This window comes from Magnolia sinica, chromosome 11 (assembly GCF_029962835.1).
Source record: "Magnolia sinica isolate HGM2019 chromosome 11, MsV1, whole genome shotgun sequence".
In the NCBI taxonomy this organism is placed as follows: Eukaryota; Viridiplantae; Streptophyta; class Magnoliopsida; order Magnoliales; family Magnoliaceae; genus Magnolia; species Magnolia sinica.
In genome coordinates, this window is record NC_080583.1 from 27,087,156 (window position 1) to 27,114,370 (window position 27,215).

Genomic DNA, 27,215 nt, shown 5'->3' on the forward strand with positions numbered 1-27,215 from the left:
GAAGTTTTGGATCAAGCTTATATTTGGTTTTTCTCTTCATCCATGTTTGTATGATCTTATGAATAGATTGTATGACAAATAAACATCAATATGGGGCCTAACATGATTTCAATGGTTGAAATCATTATTCCCACTATTTCTTGTGATACGATCAACTTGAGACTTGGATTTGGTTCAATTTTAGGCCCAACCCCTTAAATGATATGGAAAAACAGATGGACCGGGTGGATTTCTCAAAAAATCCCACGGTATGCCCCACCCCACCTAGGATTCTAGTGCACTACTTCATGCTAAAGGCTTTTGCAGTAAATACTCCGAGTTATATTTTAATAACCGGTTTCATCGGTTTTGTTTCTCCACTTATCCTCTAAAATCTTACCGTTGGGTTAGAATTTTCAACATCCGACCGCTTGTGTGTTGCCAGCTCTCGACCGTATGGAAGGTAACATACGGTCGAGCATATAGTACCTTTTCCTATATATATATACCGTCCATCCATCTTTTCATATTATTTTAGAAAATAAAACAAAAAACAAAGCAGATCTAAGACTTGAGTGGGCCACACTACAAGAAACAATGGGAATTGCGTGCCTACCGTTGAAAACTTCTTGAGGCCATGGAAGGCTCTGATCAAGCTTTTCCCTTTGTCAAGTTTGTGGACCTCATGAAGAGGTTAGATGGCAAATAAAGCTTCACAGTGTAACTCAGGAAGGTTTTATCGGTAGCCATTCCATTCCCACTACTTTCTGTGGTGTAGTCGACATGAGCTTTAGATGTGCCTATTTTTTGGAATTATACTCTAGAATGATATAGAAAAGTTGATGAACAGTGCGGATCTTACACATAAATCATGGTGGGCCTAGAGAAGTGCCACACAAGTTAAAAGTTGGGTTGCGTATAGCAGATGCATTTTGGATTCACCATTAAGCTAGACCTCGATAGCCGAAAAAATTCGGCATAAAATTACGGAGCGCTTTCCATGTTCGGCGTTAACAAACACCACTAAACAGAGCACTTCAAAATTCCGCATTAAGTAAAGAAAATTCAGTGTTAAACAGGGCCTTATTTTTGTCATAGAGATCAAATTTGAATAATTTTCACTCATTCCTAGGTCTCATATAACCAACAAACCAAAGAAAAAAGCCCTTACTACAAAAGCTTCTTACCTCCATAGAAGAGAGACTTCAGTGAATTTGAGACCTTTGTCTGAGCTTTCCCCAGCTAAAACAACTCCAAAAAATTGCAACTACTATGGGCTAACCAAATCAACTTAAGCTGAATCGAACTTTGATCAGGCGGCTTTCACGAGCACAAAGAGTGGCTTGTCCCCTAGCCTTTTCCTACCCTGCAGGCAGTGTGAGATGTACATTAGTTTTAGAAGAGTATCTTTCCATCCAATTAGAACAGTCAGGACTGACATAAGATATGTAAATGCCACATAAATGGTCCATTAGTTGTCACAACAACCTTAGTCCTTAAGCCCATGTAAGTTGGAGAATGAGCTTTGCATTAGAGGTTAATTCCACACATGCCAGCACGTCCTAGGAAAGGTACGCGGTAAAAGTCAATGCTGTCCACCGGGTGGCCCGCCGTGAGATGACTTAAAAATCAGACTGGATATTCGTAAGGTGGGCCACAGTGCAAGGAACAAGAACAGCTAAAAAAAAACTTGTTTCAGCCGTCTACTGGTTTCGTAAATTGGCTCATCCAATCAGCATGGCCTATAGTTGCACAAAGCGTAAGGGGAAGCCAGAGAACAAGTCTATTTCAAATTGTTTGAAAGTAAAAACAGCTAGGAAGCAAGAGCACAAATCTGAAATGTGATTCGAACTGGAGCAACACCTACATGGACGGTTTCTGAAACAAAGGACTGGCCTGATTTTTAGTTTTTTGACCAAAGCATCTACATGGTGGAGCCAACTGATGGACAGCTCAGATCTGTCACATGGGTTCCATCTTGGCACATGGTGATATGTCTATAGGTTGGATGTATACTACTCATGGGATTGGCAAACCTCTGGATTTAACTAAATTCTCTATAGTACCTGCTCAAAATGAAATTTTTCCATAAGGGTGCATTTGGTTGCGCCAAATAGCAATGTATTTCATGATTGCTTGGTCTAATTTGGTGCAAAATATCATTATATTTCATGATATTTGGTGCAACCAAATGCACCCTAAAACAAAGTTGAGTGCCTATTTTGGTGTCTTCAATCTCATTCAATTTGAAAGGCACAACAAGAGAACTCTAGGCATAAATGTAAGTTCCAATATGTGGGTATGCTTGAGTTTGTGCGATGCTCCAGTGTCATTAGAAGTTCATCATAATATTTCAGTTTTCAATACTCTTATTTAAGGTTAGGAAGCTAAGTATATTGTAAGACACAAAATCAACAATCTCACCTCTAGCTCTGGCAATTCAATCACGCAGGCACACTCAAACACCTCGACCCCAACACGTTCTGCAGGGAATAAAAAACCAGCATGGTTTGGATATTTTCTTTGACAGCATATTATGCCATTACCAAAAAAGGATAAATTTGCTAATATGCAGATCCCTCAGAATCTCATACCACAAGTGGAAAACATTTTTGGTGATCAGGACTGTTGATCTGGTGAGCTGCAGCATGGATGGGGCTGTATAGGTTGCCATGGTAGCCATTCCAGAAAATGGAATGGTTAGAGAAGTGGCTCATATTCAACAAGAAAATTTCACAACTAGAATGTTGGAGTTGTCCAATTACTGTGATTTTCAACATACAGCCAGTCCACAAGGTGGCCACAAGATGTAGACTGTAAACACCATAAATGATACCAACATCCACAATAAAGATGGACTGCATCAAAATTCTGTGATGTGAGCTGCATACGTGTTATAAAATATTAGAAAAGCAAATTAAAATGGATACCAGTTCAAAAAATGGAGAATGTTGCACCTACATGCCATAGGCAAAGAAAAACAACCCACTTAATTTATTATTTGCATAGTTCAAAAATTCAAAAACTCGAGTCAACTCAATGTTCAGCCAGGTTGGGTCAACTCGAAGACTCAAACGAGTCCTTAGTTCAATGACTTGAAATTTTAATAATTAATTTATAGTATATAATGAGTTGAAAATTATAAAATTGTTAGAATGAGGTAAAGTAAATAAAACTAGGGTGTATGGCATGTGCAACACATGTGGAGAAAGGAAGAGAGAGATACCAGAAGAAAAAAAAAAACCCAATAAACAACAAAAATTCCAACATTCTTCCTGATCTCCTTCACCAAAGAGAAAGTGATTAAATCTATTGAGTTATATGAGAAAAAAATGGAGATTCACATATTCAGAGAGAGAGAGAGAGAGGCTAGGGCTTGTCATTGTGAGGCTGCGGGTAAAATCTCAACCTTCCAATGGAAGGGTGTGGGTAAAATCCTGTCTGCCAATTGTTAAGCGCACACACAATTTTCGATTCTGAAAATGCCCTTCCTCAAATATGTAATTTGATTTATATCTGAATAATTTTCAAAGGACACCCCTCTCTAAACTAATTGCAAGGGCAAAAATGTCCAATGCTGTTGGCATTATGTAAAGTAGAGATAACCATATAAAAGCAGAGGTGCAATGTTTGGTGCAATGGTAGGAGGTCGTTAGTCTTACAGAAGTGGTTCGCTTGTTCAAACCATCTCATGCTCATCAGTTGTTTTTTTTTTCCCTTCTTTTAAATAATCAAAAACAGCATTTGACAGGGTAAGTGACTCAATCAAGTCATACCACATCAATTGAATTTTCGAGTCAGCTTGAGTCTCGTCAAGTCCCAACCTAGTCTGGCTTGCCGGTTATTTTTCATGAGACTCGGCTCCAAATCTCACTGAGTCGAGTTGACTCAGACCAGTTCCGGATGGAGTCACCGGGTTATAGAACTATGATTATACGTAGTATTCAAAATTAAAGAGAAATACTTTAATATTAGGCAGTGTGATAGATGATATGCAGCAAGTAACAAACTACTGAGATATTGCGCGCGCGCGCACGCACACGCACACGCACACGCATAGATGATATGCAGCGAGTAACAAACTACTGAGATATTGCGCGCGCGCGCACAGACACGCACACACACACACACGCACACACACGCACAAGCTTAATTTAAATTAATATAGCCATGTACATATGCTACATCCCTTAGTTGAACTGTGGTATAAATAATAGTGGTAACTAGCTGACTACAAAGCAAAGGAAACCATAGAAGCAAATATGGATGACAGTTCACATCTTCCTCGTATTAAGTAAACAATAGATTTTCTATTTATAGGTTATATTTTTAGAAATTACAAACACTAATATACATTACCTAGAAGCCTAATTGCAGCAGATAAGGTCCCCCCAGTTGCAATGAGATCATCAATAACAAGGGCACGTTCTCCTTCCTGCACAGCTCCAACATGCATCTCCATTCGATCTGTTCCATATTCCAAAGCATACTCTTCTGAAATGACCTCACCTGAAGGACCATCATTATCATTAATAATTCTGTGTAACTACAATAATATCAGCACTCAATTAGAAAACTGTGCATTCAACATATGCATGAAAGAAGATAACATTAGTTGCATTTAAGCATCTATATCACACTAGTTAGAGAATCTATGCTACTCCCTAAAGCAAAGTCCTCTCTGGGTTCATCGCCCTTATGAAATTGCATAACTGCCCTCATAAAATTACCCTCATTAAGTGGTTTGCACCACATATTAAGGGCATTAAAGTAATTTTCTTTTCTACCAATGAAATTACAAATATGCCCTTTGAAAACCATAATTTTGAAGGGTTTTTAAGTAATTTAAATAGGGGCATTTTGTACCTACAATGAAGACTTGTTGTTTCAGGAGTTGAAAGATGTGATGAAAAATAAAACAGAATTCATGTCTAGACTTTATTATTCAGCATTGCAAATTACAATTCACATTATGATCTTGTTAAACATTTTGAAATTAAAGAATTTATAAAAGGGAACCCTCTTTTGAAGAGAATTCACCGAGGGTAGTATGTGATCTCATCTCCATTTTTTTTCTTTTTCTACTTTTTTTTCTTAGAGATAGATTTGTGTTTGCATAGATGAGTGGTTCAGATCATCAATCATCCAGTACAGCCCAGTATTGGCAAAGGCTAATAGCCTGTGGGAGTGGGACCCTTCACCCTACGTGAGGCCAACATGGAAACATGTCATCCAGCTGTTCTTCACTCATTTACACATGAACACATGTGCTAACCTGGAAATTGTGTAAGATATCTACGCCAATCAGGTTTGATCCAACATTTCGATCATCTGGCCGAGGAGAAATGGCATCCAGCCATTATTTAGGCTCCATGTATTTCAGACATAAAATTGGCTTCTACCACATTGGCCTAGCTTATAGCTGAACAGCTTGATTTTCTGGATAGATGATCTAAATGTAGGCCACAGCTCATGTCTAGGATGTCCTATAAGCATGCTCGCGATGCATGTCCACATGCAGAGGTGCATGGAAAATGGTGCACGTATAGGGCTAGAAAATCTCATTAGAGATTATAAGATTTTTGTTCTCCAGTTATGTGTTGCATGCACGTGGTTTTGATACACAGTAGCCCATAGCCTTTTGCTAGAATACAGGCTAGGCTCCCCTGCCATACACGTGGCATTTGCCTCAAATCAGAGCCACCAAATAGCAGTACCCACTATAGATCATTGATCTACACAGTATCAGATTGATTTGATGATCTTAACTCTGTTTAGTGGGTCACCTTTAGTTGCATTTGGACCGCTTACTACGTAAGTTTCTCTTTTACAGTTCATTGGATGTCCAACAGCTCAACTAGCTTTAAGAATAAAATATACTAAACTAAAACATGATATTAGTGTAAATTGTTTTAAAGAAAATCATGAAATAATATAATTTGGGTCACAATTCAGTGAGCAGCCCCTCATGTTAGGAGGCGGAAAACCTAACAGAGACCCATCTCTATGGCACACAATTAGGGCCATTCATGAGGCAGGCATATGACTTAGAGATCTGGGCCATTCATCAGGTAGGTTGCACCCGGAAAATCCCATGGACCAAAAATAAAGCTGGTTCACTAATTAGACAAGTCAAACTTGCATGACAAAAAAAGGGCAGTTGGGGAAAAAATGTCCAGCAGTAAAATACTCAACATAATCGTGTGGCTCAGTTGATGACTGTACTGCTGTCATTTATTGTACATAGTATGTTCATAGTGTCACCTACCTTATGAGTGGGCCAGGTATCTGACACGTGTGCCTACTGATGCAGGATGAATGTAAAACATGAATCTCATGCAAAAATTCAGCAAAGCAGAATCAGTGTGAACGGGAATATATAAAATCTACTAACTTATCCACAGTTTCAAGTAATAGATGAGCAATAAAATCAAGGATCCAAAAATAATCAGAAAATTTCTGCATGTTAAACACATTCCATCCCATATGCATTATTGTGTAAGGCCATAATACGTAGGACCTAAGGGAATAGGGATTCCCCAACTAGTCTAGGGTTGATTCATGCTTCAATTAGGGCTGAAAGTTGGGCGGGTTCAACCTGACCGACCCATGACCGACCCGACATTGGGTTGGGCTTGGGCAGGATGTATCGGGTTTGGTCTCGGGCTTGGGCCATACAAACACCAACCCGATAAAACTTGGGTTGGGCACAAGTTGAGGTCTCGGGTTGCCCGACCCAACCGGAACCCGATCGATATATAAGTTCCTTATAAGTTAATTATAATTGAGTGCGGATCGTCTGTGTTGACGGCACAGGAAATTCCAATGTCGTCAGGTTTCATTGGTCCATGTCATTTCCGATGACTGGAGATAACAAGACACACCGGATTTCTCTCCCAAATAGATTGCCTGATACACAATACAACTTTTTAAGGAGTAGTTGTCCTATATTTTAGCTTGTTTGTTTAGGAAAAATGAACTTCTTTACAATAAATAACTACATATATAATAAATAAAATTATAGGTACAAAAAATAAGACGGGTATTGAAAATATAATAGACTAATGTTAGGGGTGCACACGGTTCAGTTCGGTCCGGTTCTAGGGTGAAACCGGAACCGAACCGTTCCTTGTGGTTCTAGGATTTTCGGAACCGAAACCGGACCGTTAGCACCCTAGAACCGAACCGGAACCAGACCATGAAAACCGGTTCGGTTCCGGATCGGTTCCACGGTTCTGGGCTTTTTATAATCCAACCCAATTGCATGTTCTATTTTATAATTTAGCCCATGTCCATTCGCGCTGTGATCCATTTTATGAATGGTTTAGATATTGTATATGGTGTGAAAAAACACATTTATGAAAACAATTAAAAGGTGCATTGTAAACCATAAATCATGAGTCAAATATACAACTAAAATATATTGTAAACTCATAGTTCTAGGTTCGATTCCACAGATCAGATCCATGGTTTGGATTCACAGTTCGGATCACGGTTCGGTTCGGTCCTACATACCCCCAAACCGGAACAGAACTGAACTAAACAGTTCTTTAATTTTTGGAACCGGAACCAGAACCGATGCACTCTAAAACCAGACCAAACCGGACCGTTTGGTCGGTTCCGGTCCGGTTCCATGGTTCTACCGGTTCGATGTGCACCCCTAACTAATGTAATAATGAAATATTAGCATATATCTACCTGACCAACCCAGCCAACCCGATCAAGCCCGCCTGGGTTGGGCTTGGGTTGAGAATTCCCAACCCGAGGTTGGGTTGGGTTGGGTTGGGTTGGGTTAGGGTTGAGGTATAGGAACCTTGGGTTGGGCTAGGGTTGAGCACCAACCCGACCCAACCCGCCCGACTTTTAGCCCAAGCTTCAATGGGTAGATCTAGGGATTTAGGGTTCTCAACAGGTAGGCTTTAGGTTTAGGGTTTATATAAAGGGTTTAGATAGAGGAAAGTTGGGGGGAAATCAAATAGGAAAAGGGTCCAAAAAGGAATGACGTACGGATGTCCGTACAAACAGTGGTACGCACGTGAGGGTGGCCATACGGTCACGCACAGGTTGGGTTTAGTGGGTTTGTGTAGGGTTTGAAGAAAGATGACAAGGGTTTGGATCAAAGGGAAAAGGAAAGAAAAAAAAAAACAAGATGGTTTAGGGCAAATGAAATCAGAAAACTTGAAAAAGAAGCCTGTATCTTGAGAGGAGATAAAAGAAAGAAGAAGATATTGTTGGAAATCACTTCCAAGGGGGCCTCACATCCATCCCATCACAGGATATCCCTTGCATTGAAGCATCCTTCAAGAGAAGAGAAAACAAAATATGCTAAAAAGCCTCCATCAGGGTTGGACATCCCCTCCTTTTGGTTATATACCTTCATAAAAGATATTTAAAGACAAAAATACCCTCACTTATTAAAATGTTCCCTCTCATGTTTTACTTTTTAAATAACATTAATAACCATCAAATCAGTGCCCAAAATAAAAATATAAACAAATAAAAGTCCTAATGTCCTATCCTAAGGTCCACACTCAAGATGGAGCGTGATAAGTGGCCCAAATGGCCTGATCATGCTATCTGATCCATTTAACGGTCCGATCTTTTCCTTGCAAACCAATAGTCGGATGGTCTCCCAATAGCAGCCCGTGTCTAGATGCACCAATATATGTACTTGGGGTCTTCAGCTTGGTCCTCAGGTCTCCATGTAGACATCATCCATCCATAACGAAACTGATGCTGGACTTGGGGGCCTCCTCCGTCTCTGGTATACTCGTAATGGTGCCTGATGTCCTCATCACCTATGCAAGGATGTGTAACACACATTATGTCCCATCACATGAGGGTTGCTCACTTGACCATGACTCCGTTCAGATTTTGGTTGGCACAACCACCAACATGGTGTACGAATGAAAGACCAAGGCCAACATGTAGAGTGGTTGACATGAGTTTTGAAATGGCTGGATTTTGGGGTGTCCATTCATCCTTGTGGGGTGCATATGATAAATGGATTGGATAGCATACGCAAAGCTGATGGGGACACGCACACCCCACCCTCCCCCCTCCCGCACGTACGCAAGGAGGAGGAAGGTCCCACCATCGATCTGGATCGATGATGACGTCTAGGGATGGACTTCTAGTTAGAAGACTGTGTTTTGGTTCCTCGTAGTGGACCCGATCATCATGTGGATCCCACCATTGGATCTCATGATCGTGGCCCACTACTCTAGATGATCTAGTACTTTGAGCTTTGCTTATTATTGTTATTAGGAATATCATGGACGGTTTAGATAGCTTTGATTAGTTGTTATTTTTGTTACTTCGTCTCTAAGTAATAGGGTGCGCACATGGCGCGGCTTTTGGGGCATACATTTTTCTTATAAATAGGCAACCCCTTGTAGGTTTTTTTCATTTAATATTATAAATAAAATTCTGCGTTTTCCTGCTTCTCTAATTCTCTGAGTTGTGGAAATCCAATTGGGTGCAAAACCCTCCCTTCTTCGAATGGCTAACTACCGTGGTGCGAAGCCACATCCAACTCAGATTGCCCCCACCTCCTACCCTCAATATTCATCATCTTCTACAGCCACCCCATCTCCAAATTCATCCCTTTTTCTAGTTAATCCTTCCTATACAGCAGATTTGCAGAATCAGGTCCTGCAGGAGAGTTGAAACTTCGGCGGAGCACCGTGTACAAACCCAACATTCGATCGTCCCGAAATTTTGCGTGAAGGTGGACCTCCCCTAGCCAACTAGACCCAAGTTGGCCGATTTCAGATTCGTGGGCCCTACACACGTCCGGCCAGGATCACACGCATGTGCGTCTGGGCCCAGCCGCTGTTCACACGTGTGGATCACCTCAGGTTCGTCTATTTCCTCTATTTCACTCCTTTCTCACCTTATTTCCCTAACCCTAAACCTAGATTATCATAAATCCCAAGTTCTATTCTCCTTTTACAACCCTAGGATTTCCAAAATTGAAACATGTGAATCCCTTAGATTGGGGAAATAATCCTTTGCATGTGTGGATGAATCTACTCCTTTGATCATTGTTTGGTCTATAATTTTAATTGATCCAGCCCTAGCATGTGTAGGCTTGGACCCTTGTAGATCCCTCTTGTTGAATGTTTGATCATATATGGGACGTGAAATTTTGTGATTGTTTCTAAATTAGTATGATCTAAAGCTTGAAATCTTGCATATCATATTTAATTTCCATGTCCTACATCAAAAGCACAGTGGTCGGCACATATTCTTAAAGGTTTTAATGGTGGGCATCCCCATTCAAACTATTCTATCATGTGATCTACATGTTTTGGATTTGCTAACTTTTGAGATGGTGTGAACTTAACGAGGAACACCTGATGGATGGCGTGGATGTGTGTCTTACATAACGGTGATCTACACACAAATAAGTGTATTCTACAAACATTGCAAACCTAGTTTTAAGACTCCGAGGAGGTGAACGTGAAGGGGCACACTATAGGGAATGTGACTCTATGCCTTCCATTTTGCTATTAAAAAAAAAAAAAAAAGCACTCCAAACTACTAGAGACCACTCAAACACGCTCTCAACTACGCACAAAACTGCCCACCACTCCAAACAACTTGAAATCGATCAAGGCCGACAAAAACTACAAATATACAAGTGCGAAAACTGTCTTAACACAATCTAAGCCACCATTTGAAACAATTGCATTAGAAACAATAAGAAAATGCCCAAAAAAAAAGGATTGTGTGGCCATTTTTCCTCACAAAATACATCGTAACTTCCTTAAGTCTCACCCAAGCAACACGATACATATTTTAATCAAGGTATCCCGTATCGATATCAGTTGGCGTAATAGTGCCCACCGATACCGATACGGATACGGGGGTGTATCGGCGATACGGGAGCGTAACGGCCCATAATGGTGCAAAAAAAAATTTTTGCCAAAAAAATATGAAAAAATATAGATTAAATCCAAAATATTCTAAGCATTCCACATATGGATTCATTTATAAATTGGAACATGTTTATGGTGGTGTAACAGTCTACTCTTTGGTGAGAAGCTGTATCGGACTATCTGATGAATTTATAAACTAGACAAACTGCTATCGGCTATAGATATTTTATATTTAATTATTTAACTATATAACAACAATATGAATTAGTTAGAATGAATCTAATACCAAAATATCTCATATTTGTAGGTTTGGTGTATTAGATACCTTGTGACTTGTGTACATTTTATTTCAACATACAATCTAGGGACTTTTATGTCCAATTATATAATTCATATATCTAACAAATTAATATAATTTTTCCCAATAAATCTTAAGAAAAAATTTGAAGTTATATTCAAGTAAATAGTGTTGTTGATTTAGAACTGATTTGGTGGACCATTTGATGCCCCAAATCAATGTTAAATTCATGCAATCTATTGGCACCTATCTCACTAATGGATTGGTGGGTATTTATTGAACAGTGATAAATGAAAAATATCAAATGATCCTATTTCAGCAAAACAAGTGTTTGCAAATTAACGGTGAAAATCATTTAAATAATTTAATTTTGGAATTGTGACATGGCAACAATAGTGCCATAATTTAATTTATTAATTTCGAGATAATGTATGCCTCATGGACAATTTTTACAGCCAAGTACATAGGGCCCACCATGATGTATGTATTGTATATCAATGACATCCATCCGTTTTATCAAATCATTTTAAGGCATGGTCCAAAAATGAGGTAGATCCATATCTAAGGTGGACCACACAGTAGGGATTGAATTCCCACAATTAAAACTTTTATTATTATTCTTATATATATATATATATATATATAATATTTTTAAGCTACTACTTTTGTTTTCCTTGATCCAAGTCCATGCAACCTTATCAGTAGTTTTGATGGTAAATAAACATCACAGTGGGCCATAATAAGTTTTTAACAGTGGGCATTCAATCCTACTGTGTGGTCCACTTGAGATCTGGATCTGCGTCATTTTAGGGACCATGCCTTGAAATGATCAGGAAAAACTAATGGGTAGCATGGATTGGCTGGTGTACCTCACCTATATAGTTGTTGTATTGACGTCAGCAAGTTCTGTGGGTCTGATCATGAGGTATGTGTTATATCCAAACCGTGCATCCATTTTGCGAGCTCGTCTTAAGGCTTGAGACGAAAAATAAGACAGATCTAACTATCAAGTGGACCACATCGCAAAAACTAGTGGGGAATTGAACGTCTACCATTGAAACCCTTTTTGGGGTCACAGAAGTTTTGGATCAATATGAAAAAAAAAATTAAAAAAATCCTCTTCATACAGGTCTTTGTGACCTTATGAACAGATTGGATTGAAAATAAACGTTATGGTGGGCCTACGAATTGTTTAACGGTGAAAATCATTATCTCCGTTGCTATTTGTGGTGTGGTCCACCTGATCTTTGGATATGATTCATTTTTTGGATAATGATTGAAAATGATCTCTAAAAATAGATTAACAGTTTAGATATAATAAATACATCATTATGGGGCCCATGTAACTTTGATCTCCTTTCAACCGTCTGTACAACTCGCAGCTCGAGGAGCGTCAGTGCTCGTCTTCGCACGACACGCACCTACATCAGCTATATAGCCGCTGTGTGTTACACCAGCCCATCCGCTTCCAGCGTCAGTGCTCATCTTCGCACGAAACGTACCTACAGCAGCGATATAGCTGGTGTGTGGTACACCAACCAATCCGTTTCCATTCCTTTCCCGACCAAGAGAGAGGGAGGGTGAAATGAGAGGGAAAAAGAAAAAATGAGAGAGAAAGAAAGGGAAATGGAGAGAGAAGAAGAAAACGAGTAGGAAAGAAAGAGAAAATGAGAGAATGGGAAAACAAGAGCTGTAGCCGCAGCCCGAGAAGAAGGAGAAAACGAGAGGGGGGGCCACAGCCGCAGCCCGAGAAGAAGAAGAAGAAGGAAAGAAAAAAAAAAGTACGTATTTTTTTTCTTTTTCTTTTTCTTTTTTTTTTCTTTTTTTTTTTTACCCTATTTTCGTATCAGTCGTTACGGGTCCGTAAGGACCGTAACGGCCGTTACGGTCACAGAATCAGGAGGGTGCCCGTTTCGACCCCGTATCGTGTAACGGCCTAGGCTGCTACCATTACGTAACGGCCGATACAGCCGTATCGTAACGGATACGGGACACCTTGATTTTAATAAGATGGGAAATCCCAAACTGCACCAGAACCTCATTAAAAAAAAAAAAAGTATAAGAAACCCCAAGATAAACTTGAGAGAGAAAGGGGAGTCAACGGTTTTTCCTAACTTCCTATTATGACAAACTCTTAAGAAAAGCATACCAAAAATTCTCTTAAAAATCACCATAAATATTTTAAAATCATGCTCTTCCAAATGTTGTACTTTTTTATCACCATGGGACCATCCGATTGTACACCGATGATGTCACCCATATGGATGACGATATCAGCAATGGGCCCCACAGCAAGATCTTCAGCATAAGAATCTCACATTCCAGTACCAAGGACAAAGAGTAGTAAGAAGAGGGAGAGAGATAGAGAGTGAAGAAGAAAAGGAAAAGAGAAGGCTTTTAGAGAAATGAAACACTTGTGTTAGTCCCTCTTGCCTAACACATATTAACATGAGAAAATATATAGTGCTCTGCAGAACTACAACAATAGAATACACAAGCACGCACATTTACATATACATCACATACCGTACACACACCCAATGGATAGAGCGGATGTGTGCCTTACATAATGATGGCCCATGTATAAATAAGCTTATTCTACAAACATTGCAACTTGCAAGGGAATTGGCTCTATTTATATAAAACTTTTATAGATGATTGTTGTTAGAGTAATTTAGCCAAGTCCATTGATCATTATGGTTAATGTTGTTAAATCAATGAGATGTTTTGATGGTAGCCGTTATACCGAATAAACAACATAGATCAGTGCAACTAGAAGCAACATAACTTATAATGCTTGGAGAACACTGGAGAATCTCTTTAATTTAACACACACACACACACACACACACATATAGATTTTCTAAAACTGTTGGGCAGTTAAGGAACAACCAATGTCTACAGTATTGATAGTATCGGCTGATACTGATATCGCATGGGCCCGATACAAAATACAGGGGGTTGTAAAATTCCCATGTATCAATGAAAATATTGCAATTTATCGTCAATATGTCGTCGATACATGGTTATATCACAAAATGCCGCATTGCCTTTTACAAATATTCCCCGATATTGTCGATACACACAATACATATCAATGGCATCAATGCAACGCACCCCTTTTATGAAAAATAAAAATGGAAAAAGAATGGACAAAAAAAATAAATTGAATCCTTCATGGCAAGATTTAGACAACCTTTTTTGAGCTGTTTGGGCAGTAATCAAGGTTTCGGTGGAAAAAAAAAATGTGATCGAAGAGCAAAAACAAGCAGGAGCCCATTCCATAAAAATTTTGTGATTTTCTTTGTTTTTACTTAATTCTTTTGTTCCAAATAGGTAGAAATAAGTTACTAAATCGTGATTATGCAGGTTCTGCATGCAAAATCATAGATTTGAAGCTCCGATATTCGAATTTGGGGAAAACAAAAGATTTTGGATAAATTTTGAAAATCTTGAATTTTTAGCCTTTTAAATTCCAAGTATCAAAAAGTCACACACTACTTGTGGACCGATCTACAGATTGGAGATGGTTTCTTGAATTTTTGAAAAAGATTAATTTTAATTAAAAGATAGCGAAAGATAATTAAAGTATCATTTAAAAAACTTGTTGATTTATTTTTGCTTCCTTTTGGTTTTTGGATGTATTGTTTGTGTTTTGGTACTTGAATTGTATCATTTATGAATTATATGGCTCTTTTTCAATATTAAGTGCATCACTTTTGTCAAACAACTCATAGTTTAGGACCACACACAATGGAAACTTATTATGCATGCTAGGTTTTTCAAATGTTTTGCATTTTAAGCATGTAATAATGTCTCTTTTAAGAGGAAGATTTCTTCTTTTTTTAAGGTAACGCAACTTCTAGTAACAGAAACACCAAATGGGAAGAAGAAGAAGAAGATTTTACTTTTTTTCTAATGGTAACACAACTTTTATTAACAGAAACACCAAACAAGAAGATGCAGAAGAAGAAGAAGAAGAAGACGAAGAAAATTTCTTTTTTCCATTTAAAGGTAATGCAACTTTTACTAACAAAAACACCAAATGGGAAAAAGAAGAAGATTTCTTTTTTTTCAAGGTAACGCAACTTTTATTAATAGAAACGCCAAACGGCAAGAAACTACAACAAAAAAACAACCATCTCAACCCAACCGCTTTGGTTTGAGGCTAGAATACTAGGGGTGTCAATGGGCCAAGCTTGGGCCTGAAAAATCGGAATTTTGAATAGGGCCAGCAGATGAAACAGATCAAAATCCGGGCCGAGACCTAACCCAGGCCCGGCCCATGGACAGCCCTACCACCTCAAAGCACCTAACCACTTTTCTTTAAACTATCCACCATCCTCTCATCTGCATCGCAGAATAGGAGCTTATCATTCGCAAACTAGAGGTGAGAGATGTGAAAGTCATCATTCTCCACCGCGAAGTCCTTGAACGCCTGATGCTTTGGCCTTTTTTCAGCATTCTACTCAAAGCTTCAGGTATTACTACAAAGAGGAACGGAAATAGCATATCACCCTGCTACAAGTCCCTCAACGATTGGAAGAAACGCTTGGGAGCATTGTTGTCAAATGCGATCACATATGCACATATTGTGGATCAGATCGCATATGCCATGATGGCATATGCGATCCTGGCAAGTATCCCATGGCATACTTTTACATGCGACCAATATGCGATCGCATACTGCATATATGATTGCATATTTCCCAATGGTCAGAATGAAAGCATTTTTTATTATTATTATTTTTTCAATTTGGAGAACTTTTGCCTATAAATAGGAACTCATATCTCCTCCATCTTCACTATTCTTTACTCTAAATCTCTTACTCTCTCTCTCTTACTCTAATCTCTCTACAACTATATCAAGTATGTTTATTTTTTATACTTTGTAAGTTGTACTTGTTTTTTGTAAATTGTATTCGTAACTTAAATTGTAAGTTGTAACTTGTAAGTGTTTCAAGTTATTCATTTATCAACAAAATTTATTTGTTTGAAGTTTTTAATAATTAATTCTCTTTTAATATAGCTTGTTGATTGTTTTGTTAAAATTTATATAATATAATATAAGTACTTAAATACATAATGAAACGCTCAAGCTACAATGAAATAAGTAAAATAATCCAATCCAATCATGTGTACTAATTAGGCAAGTTTTTTCCTTTTTTTTACAATTTTTTATTTTTTCTTTTAGTTTTTTAATTTTTTTATTTTTCAAAATCAAATGCAATTATACGATCGCATATGCAAACAACATATGTTGATCGCATGCGATCATATATGCAATATGACAACATTGCTTAGGAGACTATTCACAAATAGAAATTGAGCTGACCGAACGCACGCTTGAATCCAACACTTTCATTTAAACCCGCATCTCATCCTTCCGAACATGTAGTCCAAGAAGTCCTAATTTACATGGTCAAATGCTTTTTGATGTCAAGCTTGCTAATAACACCCTTTATCTTTTCCCCACGGCAAGAATCCAAACGTTCGTGCACAACCAATGCATTATCTAAGATTTGCTTCCCCGCCACAAATGCAACCTAAGACTTTGATGCAATTTTTTGTAGCACTCATCAGAATCTTGAAGCAAAATAATAATAATAATAATAATAATAATAATAATAAATTAAATAAAATTGCAATGATCTTTATAAGGGCCCCAATTGAGACTTATCCACCTAAAATCACGCATAATGGCTGCACCTACAACTTTGGGGATGATGGTTATAAATGATGCTCCCATTTCCGCAGAGATCTGCCCACTTTCCAAAAGACAAACAAGAAACTACACACATCATCTTTCACCACGTCCCAAAAGACCTGAAAGAATGCCATCAAGAACCCATTAAGAACCGAAGCATTATCCCTCCCCAAGGAGTCCACCACTAATTTAATATCATCCACAGAAAATGGGAGTTCGAGACGGCCTATTTCTTCCACGTTGAGCTCATCGAAGTGGAGATTGTCCAACCAAGGTATTTTCCAACCATTATCAGAAAATCTTCTCTTTTCCTAAAATTTCTCCTCCTCTTCTCTTTGGGCATGCGAAGAATGGTGGTGGTTTTGATATTGGGTTTCACACAACGTGTGCAGGCTGTTGAGACCATACGTTGGGCGATTGCATCTCGGGGAGAGTGCATCGCAAACCTACTACGCTGAAGAAATTCTACTGAGGGGCACAAACCATATCAAAAGAACAACTGAGTTCGTGCCTCGTCCAACAAGAATAACTTCTACATTGACCAAGATTACTGCTTTCGTAATCGTCTGAATAGGTGTGTCGTTTTATATTTTACTGAGTTATTCTAGTTTGAATAATTCATGTACCATTGTTTTCAACGAGTATGAATAATGATGCAGGAAATCGATTCTTGTGCCCACACGCTTTTGAAAAAAAAATGAATTGGGGGGGGGGGGGGTCGGCTTGCGTCGTGATTTGACCCCACCTCCTTTTATTGCATTGCCACTGGGATTTTGGTTTTCATTGCGCTAGGGTTGGGTTTGGATAGGTCCTAAAAACTAGATTCCTTGTCAAGTAAAGAGTCGAGGAGTACAATCTCCATATCCAATTCGATCAAGTCAAGTGGTTTTAATGACCTCGGTGCTAGGTGGGATGTCTACATAACTATATAAGTATAAGATAAACACATGAAATAGATAATGTTCCACGGAATAGAAGTCTCGATGTGTGCCAAAATGGTCTTGTTGGACAGAAGATCTTCCCCCCCCAAAAAGATGGAGGGTCCTTGTATGTGCTAGGGAGCACAAGCACAGTACACATCTTAATGCATCAGGACCCCAAAATAGTAGAATTCCAGGGGAGACTGCAGAAAAACATGCAACACTTCACTCACATAAATTATTAATGCGGAGGCATTTTCACACCAGACTCGAGTGGGGTGGTCTATGGGATGCAGCCTACAGGGGCACAATCGAGATGGGTGGCCCTCATAACCCATGGATTTGAGACTCGTGTGAGGCAGGTGGCTCGTATAAGGCGAAACCCATGGATTTGGGGCCCACGAGGGGGTGGAACCCATGGATTTGGGGCCCATGAGGAGGGTTTGGCCAAGGACCTAACTAATGTATTTGGGGCCTAGGCTATGAGATAAAGGGATTAATTCGTCATACTCTATCAGTTCGAGCTTTTAGAGCAAGTGGTTAATTGTCCTGCATCAAATTGGTATCAAAGCGAGAGGTCTCGTATAAATTCGAGACTTCTCACCGGGGGTGATTAATGTGGGGACATTTTCACACTGGACTCGAGTGGGGTGGCCTGTGGGATGCAGCCTGCAAGGGCACACTCAGGGTGAGTGGCCCGCATAACCCATGGATTTAGAGGCCGTGTGAGGCAGGTGGCTCGTATAGGGCAGAACCCATGGATTTTGGGGCCCACGAGAGGGCGAAACCCATGGATTTGGGGCAAGGAGGGTTCGGCCGAGGACCTAACCAATGGATTTGGAGCCTATGCTGTGAGATAAAGGGATTAATTCATCATACTCTATCAATTCGAGCTTTTAGAGCAAGTGGTTAATTGTCTAGCATCAATTATGCATCAAGAAAAAGATATTTCAGCATTCACATGCTTAAGCAAAAGGCAGGTCATTAGTTAGGTTGCCCCTCTAGAGCAGAAAAACCGAGCTCGCTCCATCAGAATGATAAACCAGGCATGTGGAAACCATCTTCTTGTTGAATCAGTTTACTTTCTGACATTCTTCTTCTATGATTTGGCAGTGGATAGAGGACTGCTTAGAACCAATGACGGTACAGTCCAAAGTACCTCAAAAATGGTCCATGCCTGTCAGACCTGGAAAGCTTTTGAGGTCCATTTCTTGAACTGTTAGTGTCGGGCCGAGCCTATTCAAATCATCTTTTCTTCATCATGTGCTCAGCCCACTGGCACAGCCCTAATGCTTCTCCACGACACGAATAATTTTGTTCAATTTTTCTCACTGATCCAATGCTCGGTAAGTTCAAAACATGTGCTACAGCTGCTAAAGACAGCTCACATCACTGACCAGAAATAGGAAAAGTCCATTGCAGTTTCTCAACACAAGATATTTGAGCTTGATGCAAGTATGTTGTCTTTCAATCTTCATTAAATATTTCATAAATTAGATGTCTGACAATGTCATTTTCAAAAGAAAGAAAAAGGTAGGATAAAAGAGCATCATACCAGGCAACTTCTTTGGTTTTCTCATAGGGACGAATTTTGCTCCAATAGCCAAGGCAATAGGGGGTCCGAATATAAAACCTCTTGCTTCAATTCCTGCAATCGAAGACAACTGTCGAATAAGGAATAGTAATAAATCTTTTATTCTCACAGTAATTGATGTAGACAGGTGGCTGACAACTTCAATAACAGTCGGGATCGAAAGAAATCAGGCTGGAAAGTTCGATATAGGGCAAAAGCGGCATAAACACGCACTATAGCTTCCAACAGCCATAACTTTGCGACTGCTTATCTGCTTCGTGCATATAATGTCTTTGGAAAGCTGTCAACGAGCTATGCGTCCAAAACAATCACCCGAAGTTGATTACCACCTAGATGGCTTTTTTGCAAAATTCAATCATTTTAGGGGTCAAATTTGGGTTTTAAGTCCAAAATGTTTTTAGTAAGGGTTTTGCATTTTTTAGGATTCTAAGAGTCAGATTGTCGTCCAAAGTCTTTCTTTTAGTCATCTAAGGGGTGTTTGTGAGTTTGATTAGGATTAGATGTCTTTTATTATTTATAGTAATTTTTACTATATCAGAAAATTTCCTAGTTTGAGATGGAATAGGAGTCTAGGACTTCTTTTGCTTATGTAAGGCCATCAAGTACATTGTACATAGATTCAATAATATCAATTTTTGTTCTCGTTATAGAGATTCCGTCTCCTTGTGGATTCAAGGTCTATCTTAGGAGAAGAATACACTGATCTTCCTCCTTTATCCACGCAACTGCTGCATTGGTAATAGTAAATCAGCCAAAACTGGCATAACCAACTAAAAATGGATTTAGATAAAGGGATCAAATCGAAGGCTAAAAAAACTTACACAGTCATAACATACTGTGGTTTTAGGACTTTGTTTGGAGACTGTAAGGGGACAATACTGTGAGAACCAACAGGGTTCCGATCAGTTGGCCCTCTGCCACATCATTCAAGTTTTCACTCTTTGCAAAGAAATCCTGTGGAACTGAACGTTTCCTCCTGCTGATTTTACTGGTTGAGGAATGCTACGGAAATTTGTTGGCAGAGAGATTGAAGAGGTGAATTGTGGCAGATGTGTCTACAAGGCCGATGTACTCAAGATCCAGTCCAATTATTGGTTGGGTCGATGGTGAACACAGCCAGTCCCATATATCAGGCCAATCCACCCATCAGGTGAGAAACACTCATAAAAGTCCTGATGGATGATTTGAAAGAAAATCACTAAACAGCAGTTTGTTCCATTCGTGGTGGCAACAAATATATGGACTCCTTTTTCAGTCTTCCATAGGCGTTTAAAGTGAAAAGAAGGTCCTTTCACAGCTCATTTCATTCAATGTGGTTTGGGCAGTTTGGAAGCAAGAAAAGGAAAAAATTTCAATGACAGCCATCCCCATTGAGATGCTTTTATCATCTTCTCTGTCATTAAATAGGACAGAATTCAAAGGTTCTTATTTTCAGACATGACGAGAGATTGGAGCTTTTATAATCATTTGTTAACCTTTCCACCAGGAGAAAATAGAGCATTGGAAGCCCATCTCTGGGAGTATGGAAGCTCAATTTTCAAGGCTCTTCCCTTTGGGAACCCAGGTTGTTTTGGCATTGTAGAGTTATAATTAGAGATGAGACAGGAGTGGTTCACAAATACTTCTCTAGGCCAGTTGGTTGGGGATATTCTAATAGAGTGCAGACCTCTGTTCTTAGAAATGACTAGGGGCCTGTTCGGATTTGGGCAAAGTTGTGTTGTAAGAAGCAGTCAAAGCAACCATACATGTCTATGCTTTTTCAACCCCCTTTTGCAAAGGAACCAATGCACTTTTGGACAAGTAGTAAGGAATTTATAACCACTAGACCATGGATTGGGTCTCTCGTGAAGAGTGGAACTACTTGTCAATGAAACTTTATGTTTTCGGTGCACATAAGACTCAAGACTTATACATGCAGATGCATGAAATGCATGTGCAACCATCCAAGTTCAAGCATTACACAGATGTGTATGAGCCACCATCAATCTTAGAGTACAAAAAAATGTGGCAGTGTTGATGTGCAGATGTGTCAAAAGTGGGATGCTTGTCAATGAAACTTTACGTTTTCGGTTGACATGAGGCTCAGACTTCCGTGCACATGCATGAAATGTTCCAATGTGACACATGTACAACCGTCCAAATTTAAGTATCCCATAGGTGTGTATGTGCGATCATTAATCTTCAAGCGCTACAAAATGTGGCACGTGTCAATGTGCATATTTGTCAAATGTGCACATGTACATGTGTAATTGTGCCACCAATCAATCTTTAAGTTCCCCAAATGTGACAAATTCTATCCTGTCTAATTTCCAAGGTGTTTGACAAACAAGAGACAAAACAACTAGTCAGCACTAGCATGCCCATCACCAACTAGCCCTGACAGCATGCCATGGTTGCTGATAGCATGACATGGATAATGGATTGCTAGTCACAACTCACAACACAACTTTGCCTGAATCCAAACAGGCCCTTGGGATCTTCATGTCTCATTTTTTTCTGGATGTATGATTGTTGATGGGCTTCCAAGAATGTTATTGAGTGGGCCTCCAATAAGAAGATTTAGCACCTTTGTCTTCAATGACATCCTTGCCTGAGCTCTCCTGTATTAAATATTTCATTTAATTACATATATAGAGGTGTGAATGCCACTGTAGACTATTATGCCCAACATTTGCCTCTTATGCATGAAGGATGAGGAAACTGTGCTGCATCTTTTTCTCAGTTGCCCCTATACTTTGGGCGTGTGGAACTTCATCTTTTCAGCTTTTAAGGTTCCATGGGTATTGCCAAATACCATGGAATTCAGGTCTTGGTATGTTGGGGGGCCCTCTTCTAATGAAAAGGGGAACTCGCGCCTTGCTTTGATGGCAGTTCTCTGGTGCATGTGGCTCAAGAGGAACGGCAGGTGCTTCAGGGACAGAGGGAAACTCAGGGGAATATCGCTAGAAAGGTGTTTTGTTGTATTGGGGAGTGGAGTTTGTGTTTTGGAGTCATTTTCCTTTTCATATTGTGTTGTTTTCTTGAGCCATTGGCTCTTTTAATAATATCATCAAGATTCCAAAAAAAAAAAAAAAAACCACTGCAGACCCGCTTTCTAAGGGATCACTAAGCTGGAGCTTTGTTTCGGCAACCATTTGCCTTGCTCTTGATGGTGGATCTTCTTTTTTTTTAATGAATGAAAGTCTGTTATTTGAAAAAAAAAAAAAAAAGAAGTAAATCATCAGGGTTATCAGCAGGCCGAGCCTGGGTTTGTTTAAAGCCAGGATTTTTTTTACTCGACAAATCAGGCCTGTTTGGTCAGCTCTATTAAAAAAATTTATTTTGGTTGGCCCGGTCCTATCCCATTGATAGCGCTAGAAATGATCAATGCTTGATATTCAACATACAAATACAGCAAACCTGACAAGTGGGCCATCTTGTATTTCAGGACAGGGTATGTTCATGTGAGGCCTGTCTAGTACTTGGCCCAGATCTTGCACAAGTATGCCATCTTAACACCACCCCCAAAAAAAAAAGTTGGAGCAGTAGGCAGTGCATGTTTTGAACCCGTCAGTTCGCACAGTATTTTCCCTGATAAGCTCCAAAATGACTCTTTTGGGGGCCATGGCATGGTTAAAATTAGGCTGGCTTCCAACATGCATGTACAAGTATTGGATCTACTTTACAACTTTATGGAGCTGTTTATATAAGCTGGTGTGTTGGTATAGGCCTAGGCACACTGGGCCTGTTGTGCTCTTTGTAGGGCTTAGGCCCATTTTCCCATTAGGTTCTTTTAAAATGAAGCAGGTGTGATGCCAACCCGATCGACGGGAATCAGCAACACTTGCAGCAGAAAACGATGGCTAGCAAAGTGCACCAAGCGGAGACACACCAAGAACCTCGAAATGGCCCAAACGGTAGGACCCATGGGAAGGTCAAGGGGCCTCGGCCCTCTCTCATGCTCCTACAAGAGCTGATAAAAGAAAATCTCAGAATTTATATTCCAAAAATCAATGCCTACAGCTATCTACAGTAGCCTACTTATTAACAAGCAACAAAATCTTTCTCCTACATGACCTTCTCTCCTCATCTAGAAATAAAGAGGGGGCCTACACTCTCCACCAGTCAAAACCCTTCTCTAATCCTAAGGATCAAGGAGAAAAGAGATCAAAACCACTAAAAAACCCTGAGAAATAACTAGTAAAAGGAAGGGAAATCTTCAAAGGAGCCGTCCGTAAGTCGGTGTGATTCGGAGACAGGGAATTTCAGACTGTGTACGCAATGGGACACATCTCATGGGTGCAGAAAAACTATTTTCGTGTATCAGAGATGGGCACGGATGAAGTACTTCCGCGTACCAAGGGGTACTCCTAATGTGAGGACTACTCTGCTTCCAGTGCTGCAACCATTGTGTGCGGAAAAAGAAAAACCATTTCTGCATCCCATCATGGTTTCCAGGAGAATCAACACTTATTAAAAGGTATTTTTGTCAGTTTTCATTCTTCACAAGTAGATGTGTTGTGGTAAACCCAAATGTATACATCCAATGCATATATTTATAGAAAACGAACCAAACAATTGAGAGAATTTTGTTGTGTCCAAATCTTTTCAAATATCAAATCAACATGTGAACCAAAATCAAGCTACATTCGATTCAAGATAAGCAATTACCTGCAACAACGGTGATCCCTTTGTTTTCGTATCTCTCGACAAACAAATCAATGGTGTCCCTAAATGCCTTGGGATCAAGGAGCAATGTCGTAATGTCCTGAAACAAGATCCCTGCAAAAAAGATCCAAGTGAAATCAAGGTTTTCAAGTCACCATTAAGGGGCCATAATAGTTTCCTGCCAACAAGATAAAATATCATGTTGTAACTAACAGGGGAAAAATAAAAAATCTTATTTTAACAAAACCACCATCATGTATTTTAACCATGGAACCAAAACTCAACAGAAAACAAGTCAACTCAGCTGAGATGACCTGGGTTTGGTAGTCCAACCCCGGAAACATGTATATCATTGGACTGAGTTGGAACGAGTTGTAATGGCATGTCCCAGGGCGATCCTCCTTTACTGAGTTTTGATTCCATGGTTTTGACAGCTGTTACAACATAAAGTGGCTGCTAAATGATCATACCACATAAGATTAATTGTAGAACAAATGCATTTCAACCCAGATTGTCAAAGTTGCAGGCCCTGCCATGGATAAATATAGCCCAGAAATAACAATTATTGGACAATCCTCATTGTCTTCTTGGTCACCAACAAATGAATGGTTAAAAAGGAAATCGTCAACAGACCTATTTCAATGGCAAATCAGTAGGATTGTCAGGACATGCTCCATCACACTACACCAAAGCTTTCAGACAATGCTGATGTCTTGGGTTTGGTCTAGCTTACCTACACCACAGGTGCATAGGGTTGCATATTGGCTGGGCCATGCAGAGGAGTGACTCATAAGCTAAGGAGCCGAAGCCAAGCAAAAGCCTAGCCCACAAGCTAATGAACCTGGCTCGGGCTGATCGAGGCAGTCTAGCCAAAAACTCAGCCTGACAATGTTAAATAAACTGGATATGCCAGGTCAATCTTTGGACCTTTAGGCAGACGCAATGCAGGCAAAACTCAAGTTGTTATCATGCACAAAATGCACAACCATGGGCCCAACCTGCAGGCCTCCAGGACACCCAAGCCTAGTCCATAGCAGGATGAGCTTGGGCTAGGTCAATGCCAGCCCAGCCCAGTTGCCAATTGTCTTGCTTGGCTTGGTCCCTTGCTTAGGTGCTAAACCATGGTATGCCATAATGGCCATCACAGTGCCATAAAGGCCATTACATATAGGCTACACATTACATGCCTGCAACGGCCATTACCGAAAAATGACCCATAACGGCCCATTGTACCCCTTGTAAAGGCCGTAACGATCCATTAGGGGGCCAGTGGCCCAATACAAGTTTTTTGGATTATTTTTTTCTCAATTTAAATAAATAATTTTATTTAAAAAAAAAAAAAAACCATAACAGCCGTTACAACCCGTATCATAAAGGTAATGGAGGTAGCCATTACGGACACCGTTACTATTACGAAATACCTTACACTAAACAAGGGTGGTCTGTCATCTAGCAGCTTAGGTGGACCAAGAACCATGCTTATTTGATTATTCGACTCTCAGATTGGCGGAGATTTATTGGATGGTTAAAATGAAAAATATCCAGTGGTCTTATTTCCACGAACAAGTGGCCGCGAGTCAAAGGTTAGGATTGTTCAACCAATCTGATTTTCAGACTGTGACTTAGCGAAAGTGGGCTCCATAATTTAGTCAGTTTTAATTCAAGCTAATGTATGCCATGTGTACAATTTTAAGCTCCTGCCTATCAAGTGCCATTCACTTTCTTAGTATCAACTAACTTCCTTTTTAAATACCGCTTGAACAAAGTCATATCGATTTCAATCTGGAACAAAAGGAGTGATGGGACCAAAACAGGACCGAATCAATCTGAGTTGGACCAAGAAAGTGAGTCCGACTGGTTTCGGTCCCCAATCAAGCCACACACCAAAACCACTACATAAATCCATGATCACCATAGTAGATGATGGATCAATCAGGACCATCCATCTAGTGGGCCTATCATGGATTAAAAAATGTTTCACAAACTACACTTATAGGACCATCCTAGCCATCACATTTATGCACCTTCCCATAAGTGCCTTTTTGTGTCTACATTGCTCTGAAGGTCACTGATTGGACAGATACGATAACCCAATCAATTTGTTTTCCACGCCATTTTTTATCCACAGTGCACTCAACTAGATGAACGGTCATGATTGATACATGTCCACACCCACCATGTGTACTGTGGAGATTTCTAATACTACCAACTCTATTGCATTTGGCTTAGTACCCCCATCAGCCATCGCAGTTACAGAGAGTTGCAATGGCTGTTACAACCCCCATTGATACAAAACCACAGATCTAAGACTCGGTGACATGACTCGAAATTAGACTCAGCTAGATTTTGAGCTAAGTCACTTGGAAACTCGCTTGTCGCCATGATTCGGCACAAACTCGATCTGACATGAAGAGTTGACTCGCTGACTAAGTTTCCCCACTGTTTCGTTAATCTACTTCATCTATTTTGCACCAAAAATAAAATAATAAAATAATGAAATAAAATAAAACTCTATTTTTATTTAGTTATTAAACAACGAGACAAGTCAAGTGATGGCTCACTCGAGTCTTCGAGTCGACTATAATTATTAAACAACGAGTCGAGTCATGTGATGACTTGCCGAGTCATCGAGTTTGACCCGACCCAGCTGGAGATCGGCTCAAATCAAGTCGAGTTTTCGGGTTCTTGAACTATTATGTAGAAAACTAGAAAGACCCAAATGGGAATTCGTGTGAGGGATGTTGGAGAAAGAGAGAAATACCTGGTTTGGGGAAGTCAGGGATGACCCGAATTGCAGAAGAAATCCTTGCAATACGAACATCTTCTTCGCTTGTCATTCCTTCTTCGCAGCTCAGGAATCTGATAGAAAGAGGGAAGATCTGAATTCGGAGAATTGGGGGAAAAACAGTTCACGAGATTTGAAAAGACAGAGAGAGGGGGCATTATTTTATGAGGGGGCGTGTTTTTTTCTCATACATGAATGCTGCTATGGGATGTACGTGAACTTTCTATACATCTCCGTATTTCTCGCACACACGTGAGGAGTGTTATTAATCTGATCCGTCTAAAAGTTAAAAAACAATTTGAATATCATTTGACATGAAAATCAGTTTGATAAATTCATTATCTCAGCTAAACCTATGCACTGGATCAGATTAATTGGTTTCCGTTGACTTCAAGATGTGGA

The 27,215-nt window shown here is 39.7% G+C and overlaps 1 protein-coding gene across 1 annotated transcript; it reads right to left on the reverse strand.

The window, feature by feature from the left end:
• Positions 1–1,003: 1,003 nt before the first annotated feature.
• LOC131218981 (adenine phosphoribosyltransferase 1, chloroplastic-like) lies at positions 1,004–26,970 on the reverse strand. Its single transcript, XM_058213899.1, has 6 exons — positions 26,790–26,970; positions 24,032–24,142; positions 19,343–19,435; positions 4,339–4,488; positions 2,404–2,462; positions 1,004–1,345 (listed from the first exon to the last, which is right to left on the reverse strand). Exons 1-6 carry the CDS (start codon positions 26,863–26,865, stop codon positions 1,292–1,294), a joined length of 543 nt encoding a protein of 180 aa, XP_058069882.1. The 5' UTR covers positions 26,866–26,970; the 3' UTR covers positions 1,004–1,291.
• Between the last annotated feature and the right edge of the window lie 245 nt (positions 26,971–27,215).